The sequence below is a fragment of the Ciconia boyciana genome, chromosome 6, assembly GCF_034638445.1.
Source record: "Ciconia boyciana chromosome 6, ASM3463844v1, whole genome shotgun sequence".
NCBI classification, from domain to species: Eukaryota; Metazoa; Chordata; class Aves; order Ciconiiformes; family Ciconiidae; genus Ciconia; species Ciconia boyciana.
This window is the reverse complement of record NC_132939.1, coordinates 30,924,596-30,939,096: the sequence shown is the minus strand read 5'-3', so window position 1 is coordinate 30,939,096 and position 14,501 is coordinate 30,924,596. Positions and strand designations below refer to the sequence as shown.

At 37.0% G+C, this 14,501-nt stretch overlaps 1 protein-coding gene across 4 annotated transcripts in view; it reads left to right on the top strand.

Annotated features, from left to right (window-relative positions):
- The window catches only part of TTBK2 (tau tubulin kinase 2), a 111,322-nt gene that overhangs the window by 14,945 nt on the left and 81,876 nt on the right, over positions 1 to 14,501 (top strand). For 2 of the 4 annotated variants that reach the window (XM_072864904.1, XM_072864903.1), the window contains exons 2-4: positions 2,647 to 2,776; positions 4,309 to 4,517; positions 13,195 to 13,354. In XM_072864904.1, coding sequence (XP_072721005.1) covers positions 13,286 to 13,354 — 69 coding nt within the window. In that variant the 5' untranslated portion in view covers positions 2,647 to 2,776; positions 4,309 to 4,517; positions 13,195 to 13,285. The remainder of the gene's footprint in view (positions 1 to 2,646; positions 2,777 to 4,308; positions 4,518 to 13,194; positions 13,355 to 14,501) is intronic. The other 2 variants (XM_072864905.1, XM_072864902.1) reach the window with 1 other exon arrangement.

Below are 14,501 nucleotides of genomic sequence, written 5' to 3'. Positions count from 1 at the left end.
CTTGCATACAAGGGTTTATAATATATTTTTTTCAAAATAACAACGTCACAGAAGTGCCAGAAAAAAGAGTTTACTTGAGTTGAAATGGTTTGCTTTCTGTCATCATTCCCACAACAGTTAGTTAGTCAACAGTTAGTTTTAGGGTTGGAGCTTCTTTTAAGTAACTGACAAAAGATTATGCACAAGAATTTAATTCAAATTGCAGCTCATCAATTCAGATCACTTGAATTTATGGTGTTACAGGGAGCAGATCCTCTCTCCATCTTCCCAAACATAATGTATGAATGTAAAATTCTGGAGCAGACTAAAGTTCTGTATTCAACAGTGGTCATAAGTGGATGCCTAAAGAAAAGTACAAAAGCAGAGAAAATACACATGATACTTTCCTCTAGTACTTTTCAATTTTCTATTAAGGGACTTCCTGAGCTGAATATGCTTAATATGTGTTTTCAGGAACCTGTAATAGTTTTCTTTTCCATGTAGTTGTCCAGTGTCCTCTTGAACCATTGAAAACCTTTATCATTCACAGTCTCCATTGGCAAGAAGTTGCACAGGTTAGCTACTAATTCATGAAGAACTCCTTTCTTATGTTTGTTCTGAGCCTGGCTCCTGCTGACCTCTTTTGATATTTTTTAGTTCCTTTATTGAATGAGATTTTGATTCCTAGCCAACCTCTCCATGCCCCTAATGATTTTGTAGACCCCTGTCAAATACCCTTCTCTACTTCCCATCATCTCTCAAAAAAATTGTCATTACTTCATGTAGAATTTAGTCTGTATCTCTGATTATCTTGCTCCATTTTCTGAACCTTTTTCTTTTTTTTTTTTTTTTTTTTGAGATAGGAAGGACTGGAATTGGATACATTACTCAAGGTATCAGTGAACTGTGGACATATACATGATCTTCATGTTGTCATCTGCTTTGTCTGAATTCCTAACATTTGATTTTTTTTTTTTTGACTGCTATTTAGCATTGTGTTGCCATCTTTTGTAACTGTATATCATAATACCAAGATCTTATTCTTGATTGCTAATAGTTTCTCCTATGTTTAATGAGAAGTTAGGATTACTTTTCTGACGTACATAATTTTATGTTTACCTACATAGAACCTCACCTACTATTTTATTGCTTGGTTATTCAGTACCATAAAGTCACCCAGCAGTTCCTCACAGTTGTCCCTCATCTTTTCTTTATTTCTGTTTTTTAAAAACCAAGTCACATATTATTGTCAACCAACTTTTGCTACCTTAGTTCTCACCCTGTTTTCCTTGAACTGCACGGATCATATCCTGCTCCTTGCAGAACTCTACTTGTAGCCTCTTTCCACTGTGTGAAATGGCTCTTTAGTCCTCTGTTTCCTGCCTTTTAGCCAGTTTTTTTTTTTGTAAAGGACTTGTCCTCTTATGCCATGTCTGTTTAGTTTCTTTAAAAAGACTTTGTCAAATACCTTTTAGGAATCCAAATAGACTTTATTTGGGTCATTCTTACCCACATGACTGTCTGTCTTTTTTAAGAACTAGGATTTGGAAGGTGGCACTTTGTTTTATCAAAGCCATGTTATCTTCTCAAGTATATAACTTTTATTCAAGCGTTCAGTAATTCTATTCATCATTACGGTTTCTACTAATGTGCTTGGTACAAATATTGGATTTCTAGGCCTGAAGATTATTGGATGTCCTGTGTAACCCTTTTTAGAAATTGGCAATATATTTGCCACACTCCAATCCTTCTATGCCAGTGCAGGTATAAATGAGAGGTTATGTACCATCATAAATAGATTAGCTATGTAATTCTTAAATTTCTTTTAAACTGACATTGGTGACACTACTTTTATTTTTGTTTAATTATTCCCTATTCCTTTCTTCAGTCACTTCAATTTAAGGCAAATTTTCTGGTATGCTTCAAAAAGAAGTGTTTCTTTCTGGATATTTTCTCTTTTTTTTTTTCCCACTGTCAACACAGATGCAAAAAATCATTGAGCTTCTCTCTTGCAGTCTTACCTTCTTTGAATACACCTCTCATACCCAGACCGCTTATTGGTCCTACATATTCTCTGGAAAGCTTTCTATTCCCATTGTCTGAAGAAAGATTTATTATTAGTTTTAACGTATTTTATTTTTCTTCCTCAGTCTATTTTCCTTTGTCCCTGTTGTGCTTTTGCACTTGCTGTAATTTACCATTTCTTTTATTATTTGCTTTTTTCTACTTAGAAATTCTCTTAACCTGCTGTTCATTCATGTTGGCTTTCTTTTGACCTTTTTCAAGTCTTTCTTAATTGATATTTTATGCTTTGCTTCCTACTTGGTCTATGTTAGAGGGACTGCTTAGTTTGCAAGACCACAATAAAGCAGAAATGGGAGATATGGTCAGGCATTATCTCTAAAAAATGTGACCATGAATTATGTCACATGCTGAATAATGATCTTTTGAAGAAGGATTGTGTTTAGATATCCAAGGAATCCATTCCAAATTTGAAAGCAGAGCCATTAATGATCCAGATGGAAGATCATGAGTCAGGTTTTCTGTATGTGAATAATTTGTGCAAAAATATGTGTTTTTTTAATGGAACTTGAATTAAAAATGTAAACATTGAACTTGATAAATGATAGCTCATCAGCCTAAAAAGTATAGTTCTCTGTGCTGTAGTGTGTATTCACAGATGATCGAGAAAAGATGCAAATACTGAAGTTACAAAGTCTGGTGATACAAGGGTATTAAAATTAGTGAAGAGGAAGACAGAAAGGGAAGAGCTGGAGAAAGACCTTGCAACTCTGAGGTAATGATAAATGAAACCTATCATAAAGCAATTCATGTAGGGAAAAATAATTTTAAAATTTACACAGTGATGAGCTTACTTCTCTGGAATGGGGTCTTGCAGGTTCTCTGAAAATAGCAGGTCAGTGCCTAATAACAATGCTGGTCTCCACATCTCAGAGGGGATGCAGTAGAACTGGAAAAAGCACATAGATGGTGATCAAAATCAGGGCAAGACTAAAGAGGTGAAGGGGTAAATGAGGGGGCATGTGGTAGCAGTGTATTCCCTGTGTAGGACTAAGAGGTGAACAGGGAGCAACTGTAAACTCTACTTTCCAGTACAAGGGTTAGTGAACCTCAAATGTAACTAGCAGAAGACAAATTGGAAACAAAGATGTGCTTCTTCCCACAGCGTGGAATTAAGTTTTGATTTACTTGCAGTAGAGTGTTATGGATGCTAAAAGCTTTCATGGGTTCAGAAAAGATCTGGTGAACTCAGAGATGAAAAATCTTAAATACCATCTTTGGCTCAGAAAGTGTTTTGTGTCCCAGCTCACTATATCCTCAGAAAATATTCTGGTAAAGTGTGATTATGTACTTTGTGTGTCCTTGTATTCTTCCCTAGACATCTGCTGCTGGCAATAGTCAGAGACAGGAGATTGGGCTAGGTGGATCTTTGATCTAATGCAGCCTGTCTGCTTTTGTGATTAGCTGTCCATGCTATCTACTTTTCTACTGTCTAAACTAATTTTTTTCTGCTGCAAATTAAGTTGATATTTTTTGATTTGTCCCAACTTTAAATGCCTTTGCCAAAGTTCCATTTCAGTTTTTTAATACCTGTTTCCCATTTCAAACCTTGAAGGACCTCCAATTAGGAGCTCAAGTTTCAGTCGCTATTGCTTGAAGCTGCCTTCAACTATGGCTACAAAGCAAGTGCATGCTCTGGCCAAGTCATGTTGTTGACTCTAATCCCTGTACCTTGGAAGTTCCCAGCACAAATGTTTTTTAGGGGCAGACTGGTCAGGCAGTCCTAGATGAGCTACCCATCTCCTTTGTTTTTGTGGATTGTGCTTCTAGATTTGATATTGCCTGAGCCCATGTGATTGTTGTGGAATATCCTGTGGACAAGAGAGACTCCATGGCACTGTAGAGTCCCTCTGAAGCCAGCTCAAACTGAAGATAACGTAATAGCTTGTACTGTTCTGCTGGCAATAGCTTGTTGTATGTTTATTTTAGCTGCCTTAGTGCCACCTTCCTTCAGCATAGCCAAGCACCAAGCCATTTCCCAACTCATGTCATTTGGCAGTTCGTTAGGGCCCACTTAATGTGGCTGTATCCTACCCACTGGTGCTAGGGATGTTGACATCAGTGCTGAGTTGGTCTTGGCATGAAGGTCAGCACAAGGTCTCTGTGGTTTTTCGTCTTCTCTTTGTGCCTGACTTCTGTAGCGCTGTTGACCTACTGCTGGAAAGTACAATCCTCCTTGAATATACTGAGGTGTCTCCTGCATAAACTATAATGTGATGGTGCATCTTTCCTCCTTAACTCTTTCAGGGATTGCTGCATTGTGTGGCAGGATGGCTGTGCATTCCCCTCATCGAGGAGGCCAAAGCCTGTCAGAGTTTGGTAGACCTCCTGCACTGCGTGGGCTCATTCAGATTCCATCTTCCTGTCAGCTAGGCTCTTTTGGAGTCATCTTGCTTGGTGTAGCAGTTACTGACCTCATTTCACACATTGGCAAAAAGGAGAGCTACTGTCTTCAGGTATTTAAGGAGATGGAGTACCTACGTGTGCACAGCCAGTGCCCTCTCTTTATCACAATACTGCTGCAGATTTAGTTACATGCCCTTCAGATAAGGATGCTAAGAGATTAGACATTACAGATTAAAAAAAGATTATTCCTCCGTTTTTCTCCTTTTCTGCTTAGCAAACTGTCAGTCCTTATTCACCATGTGTTTGCGATGTGCTTTATCAACTGACATATCAAGGGAATTCTCAGCTTTTGTTAGTGATGTCTAGATCGCATCATGCATGATGCTGCAGCCTGGGCACAATACAAGTAAGTATAGTCTTGTAGTCTGCCAGCTGGGCTGCTTGGCTGCCACTGGCAGCCTTGATCGTTTGAATGCTGTCAGTGCAGACAGCATTTTCCTGTTCACATGTCATCTATCTGATCATCTCACCAAACTTCCTCTGCCTAATTTTTTGTATTTTCAAAAAAGTTAAGTGTTATTCCCATTTATATTTAGAGTTTACCCTGAACTTTACTTGATTGGATTAAGCATTCAGAAGTTAATAGCAGTTAGTTATGTATATGCCCTTGCATCATTCTTACACAGCCCTTAGCAGCAGCTCTTCTCCTCTATAAATTGCTGTATATCTACTGCCAAAAGTTGCGTAGGCTTTGGAAGAAATTCTTCAGAGCAGTGTATTGTTTGCCTTTTTGCCTTCTCTAGTGTGTGTCGTATGCCTCAGTTGGGCGTTTATGTTTTTCCTTACTGAGAAAATTGATTTATGAAATAATAGGAATAGATTGTACTAGTGGAAAGGGCAATAGTTCGGAGTGTCTTAAGGGATCAATTTATGTTGTTCCTTGGTATATGAAGTTTGTGACATTGATGGTAATTATTAATATTCTAAGTGTATCCTAGGAAGATAACTGACTATTCCAACATTTCAAAAAACTGGAAACAAAGATTTTTACTTTGCTGATAAATCCAGACTATAAATAGTTTGATATTCTATTACTATGTCACTATTTAAAATATCTTAATTGTTTGACTTCAAGCTGTCTTTGTATCAGTGTTCAAAACCACACTTCACTATCACTTAAGTCTAACAATGAAAATTTTACAAGGATCTTGAAAAATAATTATCGTAACTCTGTATAATTTAGGTAATTGCAGAACTGAATTTCCATTTGCATGTTTAAAAATATTTTTCACTTCATGTAAGTGATCAGAGAACTAATTTATTTGAAGAAGACTTTTATGACAGGTAAAACATTATTATAATAGCAGAAAAACCCACTTCTAGCTCCATTTGGTTTTGTTGTAAATACCACAACGGTTATAGTGAATCTAAGACACAGAAATACAGCTCTTTTGTTTAAAAAAATGACACTTTTAGTGTTTTAAAATGAATTTTTTAGTAATTAATGAGGTTTCACAAGCCTCTTTTTGATTTGGAACTCACTCTGAGTTGTGGAAAAAAATTGAGAATAATACAGTGTTATTTAGAATGAAGTTAACCTCTCCAAAGGGTTAGGTTTCCACATTAGTATTAAAGGCTGTGCACCTGAGGTTGTAGTTCAACAACTGGTTTGAGTTGAAAGCACCTCAGTAGTCCAGCTAACTTCCATACTTTCTCTTGTTCTGATATAAGTCTTTGTGCAATTGTGTGACAGATCAAATCAGGAAATTAACTCACTTGGCTGAAAAATACAATGGCAAAAATATAATGGATTAAATAGAGTTTTTGTTTTATGACTCATTCTAATTCTCCCTGACCAAAAATTTCTGATTTTCTGTAGGTAATAAATTACATGCTGTGTTTCTCATAGGAGCCACAACCCTATAGTTTCTCCCTGTCATGCACATACCCAGGTGCTTCCCTTTATGGCATGGTATCGAGTACCTTTTATCTCAGTTGGTCTAATCAAGAAACATAATGAAGTTTACTTCAGAGCAATTGCTTTCAAGTTCAGTTTAATTTTATAGTTGCTTATTCTATTTTGGACTTGAAGAGGGGTTTGTGTCCCTAAAACTTGTAGGGTTTTGCCACCTGTATCAGTTGCTTTAGTAAAAGATAATATACTCCTTCCATAAACTTTGCCTTACTTGGGGTTTTGTAACATTTTGGTGCTGAATTCTCTTGCAAACTGGAAATAGTGTGGTAGCTTGAAATATGTGTTTTTAAAATAAGACTGTTATCTTGAAACTAAATGTTATATTTTTAACTCTGTCTTCAAACTGAGAAAATATTGCCACTTTTGTAATAACAACATAGCTGTAAGTGCAGAAGTTGCCAGAAGGAAATCTAGACTCTTTGGCAATAGCACACAAGACAGTTGGGAGCTTTTCACACCTGGAATCTGCAAGTGGTGATGAGTATTTTGGCACCCAAGAGCTTGAGATAGGAAAACCTAAAATGGCATTGGTTGTGTGTTGAATTTTTAAAAAGTATTTCTTCACAACCAGTACAGTTGGAAATTTAGGTCAAGGTCTTACATTTATTTTTCTCATTGACATGCTGAATGATGATTTTCAGGACCTCAGCTTCTAATGAATGTATTTAGAAAATATTCAGATTGTAAGTGTAGGATAGCTTTCTAGTTTGGATAGCTGTCTAGTTCAGATAGACACACTTAAAACATATCTGGCCTTAGAATTTACAATTTGAACATGCTGCTTAGCCTAAGATAGTGGACTTTACCATAAATGTGGTGGAATTAGGATCTTTTAATGTTTCCTGCCCTGATTTTCTCTTTATGCTGACTTGTTAAACTTTTCTGTGTTCCTTTAAGTTCTTTCTCTACCCAAAAGTAGAAAGTACAGAAGTGGAAAGCAACTTTGGTAGACTCCAGTTAATTTACTAGTTTCTTAAATGAACTGAAGGCAGGCAGATAGATCTCCTAATAAGCATAGAGAGTTCCTAATAGCAAAAGGTTGATATTATTCCACAGGAGAGGCAACAGGACATATATTTTTCCTTTCTGTGGAACAGAAGTAATCTTCTATCCTTACTTGCTTTGTCCTGAAACTTACAGGACCTCCATTCAGCCAAAATTGTCTGTGTTACTCTCCCAACCTTAGATCTGGATTTAAACATCTATGAAGGCTGGTAAGCAGAGATTGGCTTCAGTTTAGGGCAATGTCTAAAGAAATTATATACCTGGACACAAATTAGATGAAGCAATTGTCTCTGCTAGAATCAGCTTTTACAAAATGACTTGGTTTTTTCTGGAAGTTTTGCACTGTTTTCTAATAGCATATAATATTTTAGTATACTTGGTTGGGGTAAATTAAAGAAGTCTTTTGTGGGGGTGATACGTAGTTAAAAGCAGTTAAGTGGATAGAAGAGTTTTAAATAATGGATGCTGTTTGTACAATATTAAATTCTGGATATAAGCACTAACCCTCTTTACCTATTCTTATATTATACTGTGATCAGTTCCCAGGCAAAGGCTTATGTTATGGAACAAAGTCTGTACTCATTGTGTTGTCCTAGTTATTCCATGACCTGTCACCTGGAAATAAATTTGACAGAGGACTAATTGCCTTTAATTGTGATAATTCTGTTATCTTACACATTTCCTCTGATCTGATCCTGTTGATTAAAACCAACATGGCTTTACCAAGGGCAAGTCCTGCCTGACCAGCCTAGTGGCTTTCTACGGTGGAGTTTCCACATCAGTGGACAAGGGAAAAGCAATGGATGTCATTTATCTGGACTTCTGTAAAGCCTTTGACCCGGCCCCCCACAACATCCTTCTCTCTAAATTGGAGGGAGACGGATTTGATGGGTGGACTGTTCAGTGGATAAGGAAATGGTTGGATGGTCGCATCCAGAGGGTAGTGGTCAAACGGCTCAATGTCCAGATGGAGATCAGTGACGAGTGGTGTCCCTCAGGGGTCCGTACTGGGACCAGTGCTGTTCAATATTTTCATCAATGACATTGACAGCGAGATCGAGTGCACCCTCAGCAAGTTTGCAGATGACACCAAGCTGAGTGGTGCAGCTGACACGCCAGAAGGACGGTGTGTCATCCAGAGGGACCTGGACAAGCTGGAGAAGTGGGCCTGTGTGAACCTCATGAGGTTCAAGAAGGCCAAGTGCAGCGTCCTACACCTGGGTCAGGGCAATCCTTGGTTTCAGTACAGGCTGAGGGATGATGTGGTCGAGAGTAGCCCTGTGGAAAAGGACTTGGGGGTACTGATGGACAAAAAGCTGGACATGAGCCGGCAATGTGTGCTCACAGCCCAGAAAGGCAACTGTATCCTGGGCTGCATCAAAAGAAGTGCAGCCAGCAGGTCGAGGGAGGTGATTCTGCCCCTCTACTCTGCTCTGGTGAGACCTCACCTGGAGTACTGCATCCAGCTTTGAAGCCCTCAGCACAAGAAGGACATGGAGCTTTTGGAGCAGGTTGAGAGGGGAGGGATGATCCAAGGGCTGGAGCATCTCTCCTGTGAGGACAGGCTGAGAAAGTTGGGGTTGTTCAGCCTGGAGAAGAGAAGGCTGCAGGGAGACCTTATTGCAGCATTCCAGTACTTAAAGGGGACCTATAGGAAAGATGGGGACAGACTTTAGCAAGGCCTGTTGTGACAGGACAAGGAGCAATGGTTTTAAACTAAGGGAGGGCAGATTTAGACTGGATTTAAGAAAGACATTTTTTATGATGAGGGTGGTGAGGCACTGGCACAGGTTGCCCAGAGAGGTAGTGGAGGCCCCATCCCTGGAAACATTCAAGGCCAGGTTGGACGGGGCTCTGAGCAACCTGATCTATGAAAATGTCCCTGCTCATTGCAGGGGGGTTGGACTAGGTGACCTGTAAAGGTCCCTTCCAATCCAAAGCATTCTATGATTCTATGATCTGATAAACTGGTCTGATAAGGAAACTGATGAGTTAATGAATATAGAATTTTATGAGATACATTACAATTAAAAGGGCTGTTACTTTTTTAGGAGGATTATGAAGAGGTGGTATACAGAACGTGCTGGAGCTTTCTTAAATTGTTTAACAGCATTGTAGGCTGTTAAACAGCTACGCTGAAAGCAACATATGACTGTATTTCTGTAATACAAATGGGACTGTATGTACTTTTGTGAGCATTTTATTCATCTGTGGAATTTAGAATGGGCCAAACAATCTGTATTCAAGTCCTTTAAAATTCAGAGAAGTTTCAGTTTCAATTTTGTCCTGAGCACCACCTCCAAAGAATGCATATTTATGTCTGTCCAAAAGTCCTTTAAATGTAGTCCTCTCCAATAATGTCCTTTTTTTCCACATGAATTTGGAGAAGGAGATTGTAACCTAAATTGCACCTACCAGAATACGTGTTTTCTGTTATTAGGTAAGGAATATAAAGATATTCCACTGCAGTACATCAATAACTAACAGATTTTCAGTTATACAGGGTTAAGGTTGTTAGAGAGCACATCAGAGCAATGAAACCCAGTCTAGATCAGATTGTTAATAAAGACTTTAAAGAAACTATATTCTTGCAGCAGTGCCTGAGTGTATGCATGGAGGTGTATAATCATCTGATAGAGTTATGATTTAGCAAAAGTATAAAACAGCTTCAGACTTAAATTAGGGCAATAAGACTGCTATCACAAAGAAATAAAAAATTAATCTTTTCTCCATATTAGGTATTGCTATTATTTAGTGTAATTCAGTGTTGGTGTCTAACTCAGTGCTGCTGCCTATACCACAAGAAGAATGTGGAGCAAGGAGAGCGTGGGTCCTTGGAGACCCATGAGATAGGAAGGAAGGCTTAAAGCTTAATTTATTAATTTAGAGGAGGTTAAAAAATGTGTTTAGATGCTTAAATGAGGTGAAATTACTGGGAATGGAATTTGGTTTCCAAAACTGTAACAAAGTCCTGTGGTAAGAAACTAAATTAGACAGATTAAACCTTGAAACAAAGCAAGTCATGCTTACCGTGAGGGAAGGAATGTACTGGAACATGTTACCAGTGAAGACAGGGGATTCTTCATCATTTGGACTCTTACATATTAGTGTGTGCTAATTCACTGAAGGGCATGAAGTTATATGGCCTGATCAGGTAAAAGTTCAGGCTAATTTCAAGCTTTCTGGCCTTGAAATTTGTGACTGAATCCTACTGCTACTTTATTTGGGGCCTTGAAGAAAACAGGATTCTTCAAACTGACCTCAACATGTTTGTAAAACTTGCATTTTTCAAGTAAAAGAGTGCTTGCAGTTGATTATTAAGCTTCAGGAGGTGTTTAGCACCTTGCCTTCAGGGGCTCAGGAGAGAGCTTTTGCCTCCTGTGCATGACAGTTTAATGGGCCCTGGGGTTTTGGTGCTTTGCATACTGATGACTGATGATATAGAATAGATTTTATTGCTTTGTAATGATATAGGATGCCAAGAGATTTAACAAGGAATTAGTGTATTGGAATAGGATTGAGGAATTGTGTATAAATGAAGAAGATTTTGTCACCCTGGCGATGCAGATGTTGTCTACAGTAATACAGTGCTTCTCTGATAATTCTTGAAGTATGGGATGGTTCTGTGGATATATGTATTGTACCACTGCATTCTGAGCCAGTTACTGACGCTTTCTTAGTATGCTCAAGAATCCATGAATGAATAGCTCTCAGATATATTTGTCAGAGGTGTGACTATGAATTGTAATTTGAAATGTACTTAAAAAAAAGTATCAAATCAGGTATCAGATCAAGGCTGATAGCAGTATTAACAAAATACTCTAAAACCACTGTTGTCATATCTTTGCTTTAATAAAGTGTCTACTTTTCCTACAGGTGATGGATTTTGCTCATGTTTGAAAGCTTTAGCAAAAATCATACTTGCCAATTTCAGATTTTGCTTTGGTGAGATGAATACTTTATCCATGACTTTTTTTTAAGCAGGTGTCAGAAAAAAAACCCCTTGAAGTCCCAATATAGGAGTAAGCGTATTACTTAGTGAAGACCACCACCTACTTTGGTGTAACTGGGGGGTGGTGGAAGGGGAAGCAAAGATTTGAGCAAATGGAAAAATCACTGTACATGCTGTAAGCATGTAATTTTGGAAACAGGCCTTTTCCCCTTCATTAGTGCTATTTCATTTTCTCTTTGACTTACTTAGTTCCTGACTGTGTTACGATAATTCTGTTAGAAAGACCAGTAATTATGGTCAGTGGTTAGTAACGTTAAAGGTGTTTACATAAAGGACTCTTTAGAGTCCTTTTTACATAAAGTTCTCTCTAGAATTTTGACCTTGTGTGTAGGGGAGAATTTACCAGCACCGGTAGAATTTAAATTGGTTTAGTTCAACTTGATTAAATTGCAGGGTGGACGCTGTTACTCAGAATATGCAATCTTAATTTGGTTTCCCTTCATTTGTTTGAATTAAACCAACTCAGGCTACATATTCTGAATGAACACTCTTTTATAGGGATGTAATCCACTCTAATTTGGTATAAATTTAGACTTTCAACTAATCCAGATTAATTTTTTTCCAGAGGGGTCTGTTTTGTTTGGAGTTGCTTTAAATGTCAGAATTTACAATTGAAGCAAGAAAGGCATAAATGAAATACGAAAAATAAATATGAAAGAATATGAAAAAACCCCACAGTTACGGTCGTGTCAAACAAATGTCTATCTTAAAAATGAGGTTGTTTAAGCAGCAGGTTGTTTTTTAAAAAGCATAATTTAGCCCCAGTAGTAAACTTGGCATTTATCCACATGGAAGGGCATACTGGTAATTTAAATCAGAATGGTTGTACCAACTTTGCATACCGTTTGTGTGTTGATTCAGGGAGAAAAGAATTTTTCACTTTTAGTTTATGCTATTTTGGAAGTGATAGAAACAAACCCAAAGCAAATACACTTTTGAAGAGTTTTATCATTGGATAAGAGAGTTTGTACAAAGAGTTACACTTGCATAATTATACCAGTGTAACAAATAAGCACAATTCTAGAAAAGCTTCAAACAATGAAATAAGCTTTTAATTGGTTGTAGTAGGTGCTAATGGGAGCCATTATGGATGGATTAATCTCCAAAAGACAAATTTTTATAGTGCTATATAAAATTTGATTTAGAGATGATTGCCTAAAGCCAGAAAATAAAAAAAATAAACTAATAGAATTACTCAAGACAAGTTTTTTTCCCGTTAGCTATTTGTACCCTGACATAAACCAACAAAATTGTACTTTAGACATATTTAATAATAAGTAATCCTAGCTGTGTGAAACACATTGTAAATGTGGAATAGTCTGTATGCAGTGCAATAAATTAAATTACAATTCCGATTTAAGTATCCATTTTTAATGTTGTAATTTTTTTGTTAATATTAATTTAAGCTTATTATTATATATTACTATTAATTACTTAACCAATTATTTAGTAAATTATTAATTAGTTTTTTAAAGTTGTTGTTATTAAAATTAAGTTTAAAACTAATTATGATTTACAGCAATTTGAAACTGCCTGCAGAATATAACACTGAAAATGTTTATATTCATTAGTACTATTTTAAGACTGGGCTTGGAGGTTTGAGAGGGAGCAGGTTAAAAAAAAAGGAAGAATATACTTGAATTTCTTTCTATACTGGAAGTTGTTTGGCTCGAATTCCAACAGTAGTCACTATGGGATAAAAACTAGTTAAGGTGCTAGGTGAGAAACACAAGTTTCTGTATTTCATGTTATTCTGTTAATCGTTGAGATCCCATGTTCTGCTCTGTTTCTGCAGTCACTGGTTAAATGGAAGCCACTCCTGGGATCTGGATGGTTTCTACTGACATAAACTTTGCATAGCAGCTCCATCGCGTCTGGAGGTTGCAATGAGTGGAGGAGGGGAGCAGCCTGACATCCTCAGTGTGGGAATCTTGGTCAAAGAAAGATGGAAGGTGGTGAGTATGCCTTCCTGCAATTCTTTTTCTTCTTTAAAATATGTTTTTAAAAATAAGTAGTTTGCTCTTTGAAATCTGTTTCAAAATTCTTGTGAGATGTATTTTGCTTAATACTTACGTTAAATGGTGAAAGGACTTTAAAACCACTTGTTTCTCTTATCCTACTTTAAAAAGAAGTTATACAGTTTTAAGGTGGTTTTTTTTTTTTCTGGTAAGGACCTAGGAAAGCTTTTAAATCCTGACTTAGTGCCTGTTCAGAGCCCAACTGGAAGAGTCCTGTTAGTATATTGAATCCAATCAGCCAGTGATTATGACAGTCCGTTTTGGAAATCAGTCAGGCACCCTCTTGAAACTAGCAAGATCTTGAGATTTGTTACATCTTATAGGAGGGTCTTTCAGGACCTTGCTGCTCTTCCAATTAGAAATTATTTTTGTTTGTTATACTTTGTAGCATAGATTTATTCCTGGCTGATTTATATCCATTTGATTGTGTGCCAGTATTGGCTTTACCATAAATAGCTCTGTTCCCTTTTGGTGTTCGTATACTTGATTTACATCTAGAGGGAAATAGTATCCATTTGAAACTATTTTTGCTGGGAAAAACAGGCTGAGTTCTTATAGTTCCTTCTCCATTCCCCTGATCACTTTAGAATTTTTTTGCTTGTGGATTTTTTTGAGATTTAAATAAAAAAAAGAAAAAAAAATAAGAAAAAAAAAAAGCCACTTCATGTTAGAACATTTTGGGTATCTCTGTGTGTTTAGTAGGCTGTGAATGGATACTGAATCACTATTTTTTGCACCATCTTTGCTTTATATTACTTCCATATTTCAATATTTTATTTAAAACTGTGAGACTGAACATACAAGATACAGATTCATCATTCATTTCAAATTCATAGAGAGAAAATAATTTCAACTATCTTGTGCCCTATCCTTCATTTAAAAATGCATGAAGCTGATACTCGCTTTGTGTAGGGAACCTTTATATTTCCTTTTGTATAAATAGAACCTAAACGGCTATCTGGAGTGTAAGTATTTGTAAAATACCTTCTTATGCTGCATCTCAATGTTGCAGTGAAGTAAAAACTGAAAGCATGATCTTGAATCAGATCAAATAGAATAAAATAACATTATAAATAGATAACAC